The following is a 17,649-nucleotide window of genomic DNA, read 5'->3' on the forward strand; positions in this document are numbered from 1 at the left end:
CCAGCAAGACCTAGGGATTTTCCTCGTCTGCCTCCCTAGCACTGACCGTTTACATGGCTCCCTGGGACTCGTGCTTGCCTGGTAAAACTGTACACACTGAGCCATCTTTTTTTTTTTTTTTTTTTTGGTTTTTTTGAGACAGGGTTTCTCTGTGTAGTCCTGGCTGTCCTGGAACTCACTCTGTAGACCAGGCTGGCCTTGAACTCAGAAATCTGCCTGCCTCTGCCTCCCAAGTGCTGGGATTAACAGTGTGCACCACCACCGCCCGGTCACACTGAGCTATCTCAGTTCTTCCTCTATATTTGTCTCCCAGCTACCTGTCCTCTGACTTCAAGTTCCAGCATGAGATGTAAATGACCAGCCTAGGTTAAATTCCTGTAAAGAAGCTGTATATATGGCTGTATATAAACTGAAAGTCAGGTTTTCCTGTGTTCACCTTTATATATCTGTCTCCAGGCTGAGCATCTCAATTTGACACTTCAAAAATGTAAAGGGTTTCAAAATGGAAAAGTCTTTAAGCATGGATGTGACAGTGTAAGTGTAACATTTCACATATGGCCTGGTGTGATGGGCCACACAAAATTATGAAAAATATTGAGGGTGATGGTGGTATACACCTTTAATCCTAGCACTGGAGAGGCAGAGGCTGGCAGACGGGGGTCTCTTGAGTTCAAGTCCAGCCTGGTCTACAGAGTGAATTCCAGGACTATTCAGAGAAACCCTGTCTAGAAAAACCAAATGTCCATATATTGAATAAAACTGTGTTCAAACTATGTACAAAGCATATATAAAACAAGTGTATTTTGTGTTTAGACTTGGGTCCCTTCCCTATGAAATCTCAATATATATGTATATGTGTGTGTATGTATATATATGTGCATATATATATTTATGATAATATTACACAATCTGAAAAAGACCCAAATCTGAAACATTTATGATCCCAAGTATTGGTTTTGTTTCTAAAATGGTGGGTTGGGGAGTGTGTGTAGGGGTGTCTCACTATGTAGACTAGGTTGACCTTGAACTTACAGAGACTGGCTTGCTCTGGCTCCCAGTACTGGGACTATAAGTGTCTACCACCACACCTGGCCCAAGTACCTTGATTAAGTGATATTTAATCTTATATTAGTATTCTTATCTGACCACATGCTAACTGACACAGACTGGTGGTGAGAGATGAAGCTCAGGCACTAGAAAGCACGTGGTTGTTACACATTTGAAATAAAATCATTTTATGTAAGTCAGGTAGAGCAGGATACACCTTTAATCTCAGCACTCGGGAGGCCGAGGCAGGCAGATCTCTGTGAGGTTGAGGCCAGCCTGGTCTACAGAGTGCGTTCCAGTACAGCAAGAGCCACATAGTGAGATCTTGTCTTGAAAAACAAAACATTGTTTTATGTATTTTGCCACATGTACATGTGTGGTGCCTGAAGAGGCTTGAGGAGGGTGTTAGAATCCCTGGAACTGGAGTTACTAAAAATTGTGAGCCACTGAGTGGCTACTGGGAACTGCACCTGGGTTTTCTGAAAGAGCAACCAGTGCTTTTAACTGCTGAGCCATCTCTCTGGATCATGTGTGTATGTGCGCATGTGTGTGTGTGTGTGTGTGTGTATGTGTGTCTGTTGTGAGCGTGTCTGTGCCAGTACATGTACCCATGCGTGCATGTGCAGAGGCCAGGGGGAGGACACGAATTGTCCTGCTCTCCACCTTACTGTCTTGACACAGGGTGTGCTGGTTTGAATGAGAAACGGGCTCAGGCATTTGAACAGTTGGAGGATCTCTAGAGAGGTTATGGGGCAGTGCAGCCATGCTGAAGGAAGGGACCACTGTGACGAGCTTTGAGAGTCTAGTGCTTCACCGCACTTTAGGTTTATTCTCTGCAACCAGCTTGAGGTAAAAGATGTGACCCCTCAGCTTTCTGCTCTGCTGCCACGCCTCCCTGCCGTGGTGGCCTCGCCTCCCTTTGGAACCATAAGCCCAAACCTTTCCTCCTTAAGTTACCTTTGGTCATGGTGTTTTATCATAGCAACAGAAACGTAACATATACAGAGTCTCTCACTGAACCTGCAACTAGGTTGGTAGCCAGCAAGCCCCAGTAAGCCTCCTGTCGCTACCCCCAACGCAGCCCTGGAGTTACAAGCGTGTGCACCCATTTCCAGCTTTGTATTTAGGCGCTGGAGATTTACACTCAGAATATAGACCCGTGTTCAGCAAGTGTTCTTACCCATAAGCTCAGCTCCCCCAAGTTTTTTTTTTTTTTTTCTTGATGGGGTCTTGCTATGGTTGTCTAGGCTTTTTTCAAATTCCTGGGTCCATGTGATCATCTGGGTGCAAACCCCTGAGTGGCAGAGACCATAGTCGTTAACCATAGTACCAGGATTGAGCAAGCACCGGGATTGTACAGAGGGCTTGTTTTAGGTTTCCGGGTTTTAGATCAGATTGTCTGCGAGCTGGAACCACAGGGCGCATGTGTCTAGCAAGCAAGGGTTGCAGCAGGGCCTCCCCTGCAGGGTCTTAGGGGAAGATCCTGGCTACGAGGGGTAAAGCATGCTGTGTCGGCCTTCTGGGGCTGAGTTCAGGGCAGGGAGACACAAATGTAATCCTCACCCTCAGGCCCTGTAGCCAGTGTCCTAGAACAAACGTCTTGCTATGTGTGCCAGGTACCTCATGTGCTTCTCACAAGGCCAGTGTCTATGAAGCACCCATACTAACCCAGGGTCTCTGACTCTTGCCATTGACAGTTTGCCTGTATTTTTTTTTTAACTGGATTTAACAATCATTTCAGCATGCTAGATGCTCCAAGTTGAGGTTGTCTTTTGGCACATTAGTGGTCCCTTGCAAGCTTCCAGGCAGCCAGCAGGCTGCTCCTGCATTGGCACTGGTGACACGACACTGTGACTGCATGTTTTGAGGTACAAAGGAGGTAGAGGGCAGGGCTGCCTTTTGATTCACCACCTATGGAAATTTGAAGTTGCCGTTAGAGTTTCTAGGGAGCCTTGCACCCTGAGTAGGAGCAACACTTTATTTTTCCCCTCAAGTGGTAGAAGAGTGATAGGGACCCTGTACTGTCCCTGTTGCCCACCTGAACTCGTAACTACCTTTAAGTCCAAAACCCAAGAGACATCCAGTCAAAGGCATGGCATCTGGCTTTCCAGCAGCCCAAGTGAGCTGCTCTTAGATGGGGTGCTTATGGGGCTCTCCCCTCATTGGCTCTTCCCTGTGAACCGATTTTTAAAAAGAGAGGTAACTTCAGAGCCAACTTCTTATAACATTTAATGCTTTGGGGGATGGGACAGACTGAGGCTGGAGGGGAAAGCAACAGAGGGGTATATCATCAGGAAGCAGCTGGTCTTCAACAGCTGGAGTAGGGGGACTGGACCACAGGCTCATCAGGAACCTGCTCTTTCCTTTCTCTTTCCTCTCAAGTGTCTTGGGACATTCTAGAAGCATGTCGCTGCCTTACACCCGGACTTGCTGTTGTTCTTTCTTCTTTACTTCTGTCCAGATGTCTGAGAGGTCTTGTATAAACTGCTGGATCTAGCAAGACAGGGAGACAGCAGTGACTTCACCCAGCAAACACTCCCCAAGTCCTAAGCATGTCCTTGGAAGGACTTCGCTGCTCTCATCCTTGCCTTCTGGAGGCGGCTGCATTGCCTAAGTTCACAGATGTCCTATGTGACCTGAAGAATCAGGCTTAGCAGATCTATTAGTGACTTTTCTGGGCACTATGCTCAAAATGCGTGACAGAAGCAACTTAAAGGGGGCATGTGCCTTCAGAGCTCTAAAGACATGGTGGAATGACTACAGTCTGCAGTGGTAGGAGCATTTGTTAGCAGCTATTCACATGGAGAGGGGACCAGGAAGCGGAGAGTGTGTGTGACTGGAGCAGTGGATCACCTGTCACCTTCAAAGACCTGCACCTAGTAACCTACTTCTGCTAGGCATGCTTTGCTTGTTAAAGGTTTCATCTTCCCAAACCAGTGTTACAAGCTGGGGGACAAGGACTCAACAAGCCTATGGGTTTAAACTATGATAGCAGATTAGAAGCACAGTAAGGTTGGGGTTGGGACTTGCTCAGAGGCAGTCATGAATGTGCAGGAGGAAGAAAGAGAGCCCGTCACAAGCAGGCCTCGGAGTAAAGCATTTTGCAGACAGGGCTGTAAAAGGCCCTCTGGCAACATCAAAGAGCTTGCTTGAGGGAACCCAGACCCGATGCTCATTGTGACGGGGTCCTGTCCTCAAGGGAAATTTAAATTCTATTCACCCGCTTCTGTTTTAAAAGCCTGTGGTCAGAGTGACCCAGATAGACTCAGAGGCTAAGAAGACACAGCTGGACTCCACACAAAACAGCTCTGAAGAAATATTTTAATTCTGGGGGGTGGAAGCCAGGGTCTCATGCATGCTGGGCACATGCTGTAGCACTTAGCCACGCACCCAGCCCCGTTTCTCATCTTCAGAAGGTGACCCTCCTCTCAGGGGCAGGATGTGTGCTCAACCTCCTATTTCACTTATACTTTCTCGCCTCTTTGTTTGTTTGTTTGCATCAGCTGCTTAGTCGTTTGAATTTCTGTCAGTGTGCTTATTCCGTGGGGATGAAGGTAGAGGTATCTTAGGACAGGCTTTATGCAACATGAGGTGCGCCTGCCTGGCAAGGGAAATCTGGGCTTGATTTTCCTCACCAGGCGCATTTCCGGGAGTTTGATTCCAGAAAATAAAACTTGTGGAAAAATCCTCAAGGATTCAAGATGCACAGAATTTGGAGTAGACGAGTTGGAAGCTCGGAGGGGAGCAGGGAATGAACAGGTGGGGGTTGCAAGCTGCAGGTCACCACTTCCCAGGGCATTTTTTTTTTTTGGTCAGGACAGCTAACAACACCAAGATAGCACATATTCCCTCAAGAGCACATGGTATTGTTTACCATAGCAGAGTTTCCCTTGCTGTCTTGTCAGAACAGGACGACAACAGAGACAAACAGCACAATCTACCTGTTAGCAAGCCAGACATTAAAGGAATTTGCCAAAGTGTCCACCACTGCTGCTCTCCTCACAAAAGGAGCTTTTGGAGAAGCTACCCAGCTTTGCCCCAGGACCACACACAGGTAGAGAAGACAACAGCTAGGTTCAGTCTTCATACAGCCTTCCTCACACAACAGACTCTGAGTTGCCATGCATGGCCAACAAGCCTGTTCTGCACAACCAGTGAGTTCAACAGTGGGTCCCTACTCTTGCCCTGTGGTGTGAAGCTAACAAGGATTTTGGGTGCTAATGCGTTAGGTCTCAATGTGTGGAACCCTGACCCGCAGTGTAGCTTAGGAAATTACTATGTCCTAGATTTACTGAGTTAGAGATTTGGGGTGGGCTTGGGAATTCCGCAATCCCACCACTAGGTGATCCTGACACTGAATTATTCGAGGGCTACAACCCTGCCTCATTTACTCCTTCAGTCAGGCAATTCAGAACCTGCTTGACCCTGCCACCCTTTCGGGACCCAGATCCACATCCTCCTCCTTACCATGTCTAGTTGTTTGTGCGTGTCCTCCAGGGACACCTGGGTGGATTCCTTCAGTTGCTTGCTCACAATCTGGAAGAGGTTCAGGGTTGCCATCTTAATGGTGCCAAGCAGGAGGGTCTTCTTGGCGGCCGTGTTTTGGATGTGTGCCCAGCGAGATTCCTGGGGAGAGATGTGGTGGCAATGTGTAAGTATAGCAGGGGAGGAGGAGTCTCCCTCTCTGATTGTATGTGTGTGTGTGTGTGTGTGTGTGTGTGTGTGTGTGTGTGTGTAGTGTCTGTATACATGTGTGCACACATGCAGAAATATAACCAGGAACCCCCATCCCCACCAGCCCTGTGCTGGACCTGAAGCTTACCCAGAAGATGACATCGCTGCGGGCCCGGTCGAAGCGCATCTGCAGTCTTGCCAGCTCATTGTTGTGCTGTAGGATCTCATCATCCTTCTCCTCCATGTAGCGGGCCAGCCGTGCCTTGGCACGTTCAATCTTCTCCTGACCTTCTTGGGCCGACTGCATGAGGTCATGATGCATGCTCACCAGGGTCTTGTAGCGGGCAATCACCTCGTGGATCTCTTCAAACTGAGGGACCAATGGGCTTGAGTCACTGACTAGCAGGCTCCCAAGAGCCTGATGCAGCCATCTCAGCCCACCACCTCTGGCCTGGACACCTGGACACCAGGGCAGGCAAGCCACAGCCATAAACAGATATTGTGAGAATGTTGGCTTCTCCTGGGTTTATATGGGCTATGCCCCAGTTGTTGGAGGATTGCACAGCTGGACCTGCCAGCTGCATATTAGAATCATCTGAGGACCTTTTTTTTTTTTTTTTTTTAAAGATACTAATAAAAAAAAGAGACCTAATATGCCAGCTGCATATTAGAATCATCTGGGGACCTTTAAAAAAAAAAAAAAGATACCAAGCTTCAATCCCAGAGATTAAGATTAGTAACATGTCTTACGGTGGCCCTTAGTGAATTAAAATTTTGCAATATATCTCTAGGTAGCTTCAGGCTGAGCTAGAATAAAGAATTGCTACTGGGAAAGCACTTTATCTCCTAAGGCAATATCAATCCTGTTCAACAAGAATGTTCCAGAAGCCACTCACAGGCCAAGAGCTATGCTAAAAGGCTAGGGAAGAGCAGGAGATAAGAAAGCCAGACCCCATTCTTTTGAAATTTATAGCCTACAGGGTGGTTGGGTACAGGGAGGATAGACAGTGATAAACCATCTTTCAGACTGAGGGGTGGGGCTGCACAGGGCCCAGGCACTAACTCCCTTAAGCCTTTGTTCATCATCTGTATCAGAAGTGGTGCTGAAGATGGGGTAAGCCAGTGGGTCAGGAGGCAAGCAAGATTCAGATCACCTGCTCCAGTGGGGCCCAGAAGCACAGAGTTTGCCCAGCAAGCATCTCTATAGAGGTCATGTGACCTCCAGTTCCAGGACACCAAGTGTCTCCCCGGGGGCTATCATAGTGTAGGCTCAGGGACTCTCTGAGCATGTCTCCAGATCATAACAGTTGGTGGTGGCGGATTGGTGTCCAGAAACTGTCCAGCTCCTGTTTTCCCAAATCAGTTCCTTGAGGAAGATGACTCCAGCAAGTGGTGGAGGAGGTGGGAAAAGCCAGAAAAGTATTTGGGGGAGATAGGAAGGCTGACATGAGATTGCGGGGTACAAGCAGAGGCTAGCCAGGCAGAGGCGGTGGGGGATGTAAGATGGTGTCACAGGTAGCAGGAGAAGCCTGAGTTAAGATGAGTGGAGGCTTGGGGCATGTTCAGAATACTCACAACAATTTAACATGAATGGCCTGAGGATCAGATACAGAGGGAAGGAGATGGACCTGGGGGAGAATTGAGGGGGAAGTGCCTGTGCAGAAATGTATTGAGAGGCTGAGATCAGAGGATTCCAAGTTCAAGGCCTGCCTGAGCTATATAGTGAGTCTGAGGCCAGTCTGGATAACTTAGTAAGACCCTGTGTCAAACTAAAATAAGAGCTGGGGGGCAAAGCAGTGGTAGAGTGTTCACCTAGCCTGCATGAGGACCTGCATTCAATTGCTAGTAAAACACACACACACACACACACACACACACACACACACACACACACAGAGAGAGAGAGAGAGACAGAGACAGAGACACAGAGAGAGACAGAGACACACAGAGAGAGACAGAGAGACAAAGACAGAGACAGACAGACACACATACAGAAAGACAGACACACAGACACAGACAGACACACAAAGACACAGAGACAGACAGACAGACAGAGACAGATACACACATGCACACACACAGAGAGACAGACACACAGACTCGGACAGACAGGCACACATACAGAAAGAGAGACAGAGAGAGACAGAGAGACAGAGACAGAACACACCTGAAGACTAGGAAAAGAGTATGAACATTATCCAGGAAGAGTTTTAGTTTTAAGAAGCAGAGAGCCCATGTCCTGTCTCTCTTTCCTACTGTTCTTTCAGCAAACACCACTGGCCATACAGAAGTTAGAATGAAGAGGTTCAGCCAGAGCTACCAGGAAGGAATCTTGCAATTCTATTCTCATGCCAAAAGCCTCAGGTACCAGCTTAAAGAGGCTCCTGTTTGTCCAAAGAGGGGACAATGTGAACATCAATGTGAATAAATAAAACAGATTGAAACATGGGTTAAAATCTATGAGTTTGTAATGACACAAAAGGCCATTTTTGGAGGCTGCTGGCATGCTGATTTATTATTCTGAACACTATAAAGTATCGAGAATTTGATGTAGGCTTGACAGTCCCAGCACTTGGGAGGCAGGGAGAGGAGGATCTTGAATTTGAGGCTAGCCTGGAGTAGATAGTGAGACACTGACAAAAAAAAAAAAAAAAAAAAAAAGAAAGAAAGAAGAAAAAAATAAAAAAGAAAAGATTGAAAAAAAGCCAAGTCATAGAGGGATATATCTTATACAATGCATAGTGTATGGGCAGCTGATACATCATAAATAATAAAAACAGTCATAAAAATGATAAATTCAAATACTATGATACTGGTGACCCTTGAAGAGAGGAGAGAAAGATTGAGATTTGGAAGGACATATAAGAGGCTTAAGTTCCCAGCAGTGTTTTATTTCAGAGGGGGGAAATAAAAAGAAAAAGAAACCAGGAAAACATTAAGATTAGACAAAGTGGTGTGTGAGTTCTTGAAAGGTTAAGGTTTTCTCCATGCTTTCCAGTATGGGGGACAGGGAGAGAAAAAGGAACAGAAGAAGGATGTGGGGAGGAGGAGAGGAAGAAGGGGGGTGAGGCTGTAGAACGGAAAGGGCGAAGGGCAGAGGTAACACAGCTGAAGCACGCAGCGTGAGGAATGAGGAAGGGGTAGAGGTTAGATTCCAGAAATACGTGGGAGGCAGAATGGACCATATCTGATTGATGGCTTCAGGACTGGGGCGTGGGGGGAGGATGAAGCACAGTGATGGCGCAGTCAGTCTTGCTTAAGGAAGCATTTGGGAAGAGGAAACCCCAGAGGGTCCTGGGAAGGAAGGAGGGGGTGTCACAGGAGCAACGACATTATACGTTGCAAGTGGTGCTGCAGGAAGAGGGCTGAAAATTCCTGGGTAGGGTAACAGGTTCTGAGGAGACACAGAGTGCTTATGGCTTGGAGGGACCCTCAGAAGAGTGGGGAAAACATCAAGTTCTGCCACTTCCAAGCTGTGAGACCCTGGACAGGTGCCTCCATGTCCCTCACTATAAAGGGGTGGTCTGTTTGTTCTTCCCTGTGTAAATTCTCAGTTAGCCTGTATCTCATCCTAAATGTACCTGGTCTTTGGAGGGTAGGTATTTTTCCTCTGTCTCTGTCTCTCTCTGTCTCTGTCTCTGTCTCTGTCTCTGTCTCTGTCTCTGTCTCTTTCTCACACACACAGACATACACAAACACAGATGTAAACACACAACCCATGTATAGATGTGCCCAGCCTACTGCTTTGAGAGCCCCACCCAACCTCATTGATGGTGGGGTGGGGGTGGGGGCTTGGCCATCCATCTCCCAGGGTCACCGCCCCTCCCCAGATCAGGACAACTATTCCAAGGGCCCCTAAACCCTAGCCGGCTGGAGCTGAACTGTAACCCACTAACTTGAAGGGTTCTGGGGAAGGACCCTGTGGTGCAGCACCTCCAGCCCTGGGACCCACCTCAGAGTTCTCCACCACCTTCTCCAGGTACTTGTTGAAGATGGCATAGTCCTGCAGCTTGACACTCAGCTTCTGGTGCTCCAGTCTCAGAGCCGTCATCTCTTGCTTGGCCTTAGCCAGCTCCCGCAAGCGCTGCCGTTTCAGTTCACGCTCTTTGTTGGCCTTTTTTAGGGCTCGGATCCGTTTCTGGTCATTCTCCTGGAATGAGGGAGGCGGTGTAAATTAGACAAGCCTTTCACGCTTCCTCCCTGAGACCCTGGCCTACCTGGGGCTGGTGAGTCCTTTTGCCCCTTCTGTCTGCTGAGCTCAGACCACCAGAGGGCAGGCAGAGCTTGCAGGGTTGCCCATGTTGGAGAGGGGGTGTGCAGTAATTCAGCTCAAGGTCAGGAGTGGGGCTTAGGAAGAACAAGCAGGAAATTCTGAATCTGTAGGACTTGGTCTCTGGGCTCCAGAGAGTGGGGTGGGAAGAGAACACATCGAAAGAGGGAGGTGGAGGAAGATCTATCTTGCATCTAAAAAGGCTGAGAAAAGCTGGGTGGAAGCAGGAAGCCTTTGACAGAGCTTTTGTGATATCTGATTTTAGTGGTGGCCATTGGTCGTGGGGCAGATGGCCCAGCCAGAGCTGAGAAGTCCACATCTTCTCCTGATTTGGTACATAGAGCCTCTGTTTCTCCAGCTGTCAGCTGAGAATTGGTAGCCCTCTCTTCCTACAAAGCCCAAGGCAGTAATAATGAAACCATATGCAGAGGAGAAGACACGTCTCTGATAGCCCAGACTGGCATCCGCTAGGACTAGAGGAGATGGCACTGGTAATTCTGCACACAGAAAGGATGAGGCTCAGCTACTGATCCTGCCTCTTCCTTCTACAGCATCAGGACCAGTGCAAGTCACCAAGTGTCACCAGGTGTCTCTATTCTCCTGTTATGGGCCCCTGTCCACATGGTTGAACATGTGGAACATGGTAGGGACATTTAGGGAGAATGGAAAAAGGCACCAGATAACTTTCCTGCTCCAAAACACCAGAGAGGCCCAAGGGACTTCAAACAGTCATATCTGAATCACCTAGAAAGTTTTTAAACACCTACAGGTGTCTGGTCTCAACCTGAGACCTGCTAGAGGCAGAAGAAGGAAGGCGTTACCAACATCTGTATTTGCAGCCTGGAAGTCATTTGGAGAGCCCTTAACTCTCAAACTTCCTGTCCTCTCAAATACTCCATCAACTTTGCTCTGGTCCAGGTGGATGTACCTCAGAAGAAAGAGTTCAACTCATTGATATTCCAGCTCTGCACAGGTGTGTAGAATGAGGAACAGTAAGAGTAGGGTTCCTCCAGGAGAGGGTAGCAGTGAGCTCCCCCTGTAACAGGGCCCAGCCCCTCAGGGCTTCTCTACTGCTGGTCCTGGAGGATTGTTGGCCAACAAGTCTGAATGGGTTTTTGTTTTATTTTATTTTTTACATTTTTATTTATTTTTGTGTGTGCATGTGTATGTGTGTGTGCATGCTACGGTGAACACCCAGAGATCAGAGGAAAACTCGTGGGAGTCAATTCTCTTCTTCCAATGTACAGGTCCTAGGGGTCTAGCCCAGGCTCTCACTCAGCCTTGGTGGTAAGTGCTTTCACCCACTGAGCCATCTTGCCAGCCCAAATCATCCCTCTAAGTACTGGTTAAGGGGACTATCCTCCGAGACAAACTGTTGTCATCTCTAGGGCCCAGCCACAAAAGATCTACCACAGCTGGGCTTGCTGGCTGTTGGTGCTCCCTCATTGAAAGGGGTGGGGAGGGTCATGGGACCCTCACTTGAGTATCCAGCCATTCCTTCCAACCAGTTGGATGCAAGTCTGCCTTAGTTGCATGTGGCCCTAGTGTCTCTGGGAGGAGTTAAGAGTGTACAGGTGGGGAAGGACTAGGGAAGAGGTAACATTTATGTAAACATGGAAACCATCACCCACGCTGTGCAGATCTTCCAGTGTGGCTGCTTTAGGGTCATTCTTGCTCCTGCTTATGACTACCCATCTCTGCTCTGTATGTAATCCTGATAAACCCATTGGTTCCTCAGGATCACTGAGACCTTAGAAGGAAGAAGGGAGATGTTGCTTAACCCCCTATCCCAAGGTAAAGATTCTTGAAGCGGGGAGTTTCTTACTAGTCTCTTTGCTTCATGGTCTTTCATTGCAATGGTTTCCTGCCTTCATCTGTCCCTTGCTTTCAATGCAAGGACAAAGTTGGAGGGATACAGTGAGTGAGTGAGTGAGTGAGTGAGTGAGTGAGTGAGTGAGTGGACCAAGCCCCTCTGACTCACTGCTGTATCCATAAATACTCCCATTATCCATCACTCCCACTCATCCACCCATCTGCTTGATACACTGTTCTGGGTGCAGGTAAGGACATAGGAATGGTCAGCTAGAGAGCAGAGACTGGCAGGTAAATGGGACATCTCAGATAGGTAGTAAATAGAATATAGAAGATGCCTGGGAAAGATCAGGCCCTACTGGACTTGTTCTTCCTTGGAAGAAGCCTTTAATCTGGGGATGGGGGGACAGAAGCATGGGGAGCATACAAAGTCAAGTAGAAGGGGAAGAACCTTTTGGCCCAGTGCACCGTAAAGTCTCCACCTACTGCAGCCCACTCCACTTCATACCTGGATGAACTGCTCGAACTTCTGGATATGGGCCTTCAGCTGCTCTTCCTTAATACCTAGTTCCTCCCAGCGCAAGTTCAGCGTTTCCATTCTCCGTTGGAATGTCTTTAGGGGATATGAGAAGATGGAAGTCAGGGGGCCACCTGACATGAGCGCTCAGTAAGATTCTAACATCATTCAACCAAAGTGTTTTATCCTTTAGCCCAGGAGGCTCCTGAAACGCTGATGATGTAGCTCAGTGGAAAAGGAGTTGGCAGGGGTTAAATCCCCAACTCCTCAAACAAAAGGTAGTTACAGAAGGGCTTGTAGTTTGCACTGTCTATCCTGTACACTCTTTCCTCTATCCTGTACGGAGATCCTAGTATAGTATCCCGTGATCCTAGTTCTCCCAAGACTCAGACCCTTTCTATTTTCTGTGGAGGAAAGACACCAGAACCACCAGCCAGAACTCCCAGTTCTAGCCACCCCTACCCCCAAAGCAGGGGCCCACCATCCACTAACCTTGCGCCCCAGCCAATCCATTCTCTACCCTGCACCCCTACCCTTATGACCCCCAACTCCCCCCCTCACCTCCTTCTTATGTTCCATGGCCTCCTGCATGATCTTGGCCTCTTTCTTCTTCTCCAGGAGCCGAATGGATGGAGAATCTGACTGTTCCTCGATATTTGGGAACTTCCTGCCCAAGAAGAATGAAAGGGGGACAGGGGCCTCTGAGAGGCAGGGGCAGGATTGGGTAGGGAGTACCTCGGAGATGGACGCCCATGGAAAGGGAAAGAGGGCTCCGCTCTCACCTCAATGAAAGGAGCAGTGTGTTGAGGAGAGAGGACTACACTTGGCTTTCAGGGAGAGCAAGTGATGGGGGGCCCAGAGTCAACGTTGGGTAATGGGATAATTAACCCATTAATTAGGAGCACTGGGCTGTAGGAGAGGAAAGATCAGGCAGTGGAGCATCATCGTGTGGGTGAGAGTGGTCCCAAGCTCAGAGGTGAGGCAGACGGGCTATACCAGACACTTACTGCAGCAGTTGAAGCAGCCGCTCCCCATACTGTAGCCGGAAGTATTCGGCCAAATCCTCCTCTTCCATCATGCCCAAACTCATGGTGGCAGCTACCTAACAGCCCAGGTGGCCTGCTTTTCAGAGTGAAATGGTGAGTGGCAGAGCCACCGGGCACTCAGGAGGGAGTGGCTGGGTTCTCCCTCTCCTCTCCCGCTGCTTTCAAAGTCCCACAGAGAGTGGGATAGCTGAGAGACACAGCAGAAACCAACTAGAGACTGCCTTAGTATGATGCGGTCTTGCGGTGATAGGAGGTCTGGTTACCTAGCAACAAGCTGCCTGGTTCTGTGGATCGTATCTGGAACCCAGGGTTTGCCCTCTAACCTATGAACCCGCTGACTCCCCACCCACCTCTTTTTGTTTTTTTTCAAGACAGGGTTTCTCTGTGGAGCCCTGGCTGTCCTGGAACTCACTCTGTAGACCAGGCTGGCCTCGGACTCAGAGATACACCCGCCTCTGTTTCCTGAGTCCTGTGATTAAAGGTGTGTGTGACCACCGCCTGGCTAACCTCCGCTCCTTTGTTGTTGAGGTGACCTCTCTGTTTCCTCTGGCACCCTTCAGGAACTCTGATTATGGTACTGGTTGCTCCTTTACCAAGTAAGGAGGCAGGGTATGGCCGTCTGCCTCAGAGAAAGAAGAAAAAAAAAAAAAGACAAAAAAAGACACTGTCTTTCAAAACCTCTCTCCACCTTCATCTTTATTCCTGGCCCCCTCCCCCCCTTATCACCGCCCACTACCCTTTTTTTGTCTTTCTCTGTGGACACCAGAGGAGTCCGGTGTGTGAAGCAGGCTCCCGGGGCACCTCCTTCCTAAGATTAGGGGTATGTGAGGGCGAAGGAGACATTGGGCAACAAATAGATGGTGAAGAAGAAAAGCGGTAGAGAGAAGACTAGGTGCTTAGAAGAGCCCAGGGAGGAGGTGAGGTGGACAGAGACGTGTGGAAAGTGGGGAGATGAACAGCATTAGAACCAAGTAGTGGGCCAAAGATGCGTCCAGGCATACAGGGAGTGGCCACTGGGAGTGTGGAAAGGGGCTTAGCCAAGGCGAGGCCCCTTTAACGCGAGAGTGCGTTTATTAAGTACAGATAAAATACACTTTTGAGATGTAAGTGCAGGTGAGGGGGGTTAATGGAATAGGTCCCTTGTTTAAATGATTTACTTCTATGTGGTTTGCCTTCCACCATCCCATTGGGGCACATACATAAATACTTATCTGACTTGAGGTTAAAGCTCTGTAAGTTTGGGACCCTGGGTGAAACAGCACCATAGTGACCTCTGCTGGCACTAGGCCCTGGTGCTGGCCCCTCCCTGTTCTTCCTCCCATCGTGCTGAGGTAGGATTGCTGGGGTCTCTGGACAGAGCCAAGGACAGAGCTCACAGACTAAATTGTGGGTCACCTGGCATGCCCTGCTGGCTGCTCCCACCAGCTCTCTAGATGCCTGTCTGTTGTAAGGAGGAGAGTGGTTATATGTTCTCCATCCCTGTTCTGCCCCTGTTCCACCTTCTGTTCCTCCTCAGGGTGACAGAAAAAAAGCCTACCCACTCTAAACTCACCCATCTATCCCGACATTAACCCCAGCCCACTGTAAATCCACAATCCCAACTCTAGATATAGACCCAGCAGGACGGCAATAAGACAAATTATTTCTCTAAGTTTCACAAAAGGTGTGTGTGTGTATTATCCAGACAGTTTGTGTGATGGTTTGTATATGCTTAAACTAGGGAGTGGCACTATTAGGAGGTGTGGCCTTATTCGAGAAGGTGTGTCACTGTGGGTGTGGGGTTTAAGACCTTCATCCTAGCTGCCTGGAAGACAGTATTCTGCTAGCAGCCTTCAGATGAAGATGTAGAACTCTCAGCTCCTCCTGCACCATGCCTGCCTGGATGCTGCCATGCTCCTACCTTGATGACGCTAGACTGAACCTCTGAACCTGTAAGCCATCCCCAATTACATGTTGTCCTTATAAGAGTTGCCTTGGTCATGGTGTCTGTTCATAGCAGTAAAACCTTAACTAAGACAGTTGGACACCATCCATTAGGAATTTCTCAATTTCCTCCCTTCTCACCTCACGTGGTAGCTTGGTTTGGAGGGACCACGGGATGAAACTGCCCTTAAAGAAGTCGAGTTGTATGCCTTTGGAAGCACCAATTATTCTGGTACCTAAGACAGGCCCTTGCTTGCCTGTCAAATCAGGTGGGCCAGGGCCTGGGTGGTCCATACAAGACTCGAGACACCTCTCCTTCCCATTTGGCCCCTTGGAAAAAATTCAAAGCTTCTTTGTGTTGTTTCCCACGGTACCTTGCATGAGCCAGTCTAGAGTCTAGCTTTATCTTGGAGGGCTGGCAGGGGTGAGGATGGGGTAAGGTGTGGGTTACTGACTTTCCAGGCATTAGGGAGCTAGGCTTGTACTCTCAGCTCCACTCTGACTCTGTGACCTGCACACTGTCTTTCAAAACCTCTCTCCACCTTCATCTTTATCCCCCCCATCACTGCCCACTGCCCCCCCTTTTTTGTCTTGCTATTTGTCTCCAAGGTAAAATTTATTCAGTTTACGTTAATCATCGAATGAGTTTTGGATGCTGGAAGCCGATAGGGATATTTTACTTTCTGTCCTGTAGCATTATCTTCTGAGACTGTTATCTGCTTAAAAGAAGGACGGGAGGTCTTGAATACATAGCCTAGGGGTTCAGGGATTGCCTAACACACAGGAGAGTCTGGCTTTGACCCACAGCACTAAAAGGAAAAGGGGAGAAAAAAATAGCAGAAAATAAAAGATATAAATTAATAGCCTGAAAGCAGTGGTTCTCAACCTATGGGTCATGACCTGTAGGGGGGTTGAGCAATCCTTTCCTAAGGGGTCCCCTAAGACCATCCTGCATATCAGATATTTACATTATGACTTATAACAGTAGCAACATTACAGTTATGCAGTAGCAACAAAAATAATATTATAGTCGTGGGCCAACACAGCATAAGGGATTATATTAAAGAGTCACAGCATTAGGAAGGTTGAGAACCACTGCTTGAAAGTATTATCCTGGGGTCATGCTGTCCTGGGAGATGCTTGTTCCGGCAGTGACCTGGGGTCCAAACCCCTTCCATCCTGTTAATGCACAGCACCCAGCTAGACCGGCCAGATCACTGCTGAAGGGAAGCAGAAAACACAATGAAGCCCTGCTTTGCCTCCGACAGCTCCCTACACTGAAAGAGGCTGGCCACCGTTTTACTGTGTCTCTGAGAAAAAAATAAATGACTTTGAAAAGCATCCAAACAATCTGTGCCTCCCTCTTTCTGAGAACTGAAAGGGTGTCTGGAGGTAAGTGGAAAGCAAAGCTTAAGAAGAAGCCCAATGGTAGACAAAGAAAGAAAATAGGCCAATTGCATCTCCTACGCAAAAATCTTAGCAGTAGCATTAGCAAATTTAATTTAGTTCACACAGTCTCCGCCTCTCCTGGGAGAGCGGCTTCCACATGGTGGTCAGATCTCTAAGCCCCTTCCAGAATGCAGCTATCAAAATACATTTGCTGGGGCCTCCTACTCAAAAGAGTAATTTGAATAGAATAACCAGGACCTGCATGCAAAAATCCTTAAATATTAGGAAATCTATTAATAAAAATAATTCTATTGAAATTCTCAAGGGAAGAATCGAATTGTGATAGATGTCAGTGTAGCGCTGAAAACTTCTACATTTATCTTTTTAAAAAATATTAGTGAATTTGCTGGGCGTGGTGGTGTACGGTTTTAATCCCTGCACTGTGAGACAGTGGTATGTCTGTGAGTACCAGGCCAGCCCCTCGGAGACTCTTTCTCTCTCCCCTTCCCTCTCCATCTCTCATTCTCATTACATGTGTAAAAGAATCTGAACCGGAGAGATGATATTAACATTTGTTCAAAGATATTCTTGCTAAACTTAGGAATGCTGCTGTCACTACAACCACTTCGCATTGTTTTAGATACTCTAGTTAGTGTGAAAACGACAAGAAAATTTAAATTTTCTTTTCTTTCTTTCTTTCTTTTTTTTTTTTAACACAATGGCAGATGCTGTGATCACGTACTATGAAGATTCAAAGGGATGGTTGATTTCAGTGATTTGAATTTAATGCGATACTATTCAACTTACAGAAAGCATGAAGCTGATTTGTATGCACGGACCTGGGAGAAGTGTCGGGGACAAATGGAGTGACAGAAGCGAGCTGCTGCACAGCACGTCTAATAGGATGCAGCGTGTGCGCATGCGTGTGGTGGAGGACGGGCTGGGAAAGGTTGTCCACGGAGCTCTGGAGA

The 17,649-nt window shown here is 48.0% G+C and overlaps 1 protein-coding gene across 1 annotated transcript; it reads right to left on the minus strand.

Annotated features, from left to right (window-relative positions):
* Positions 1 to 3,253: 3,253 nt before the first annotated feature.
* On the minus strand, positions 3,254 to 13,646 carry Ccdc42 (coiled-coil domain containing 42). The gene is made up of 7 exons (XM_034507286.2): positions 13,328 to 13,646; positions 12,882 to 12,987; positions 12,312 to 12,416; positions 9,674 to 9,871; positions 5,870 to 6,091; positions 5,515 to 5,673; positions 3,254 to 3,540 (listed from the first exon to the last, which is right to left on the minus strand). The coding sequence occupies exons 1-7, from the start codon at positions 13,408 to 13,410 to the stop codon at positions 3,463 to 3,465; spliced, it is 951 nt and encodes a 316-aa protein (XP_034363177.1). The 5' UTR covers positions 13,411 to 13,646; the 3' UTR covers positions 3,254 to 3,462.
* Between the last annotated feature and the right edge of the window lie 4,003 nt (positions 13,647 to 17,649).

Source organism: Arvicanthis niloticus, chromosome 6, assembly GCF_011762505.2.
Source record: "Arvicanthis niloticus isolate mArvNil1 chromosome 6, mArvNil1.pat.X, whole genome shotgun sequence".
Taxonomy (NCBI): domain Eukaryota; kingdom Metazoa; phylum Chordata; class Mammalia; order Rodentia; family Muridae; genus Arvicanthis; species Arvicanthis niloticus.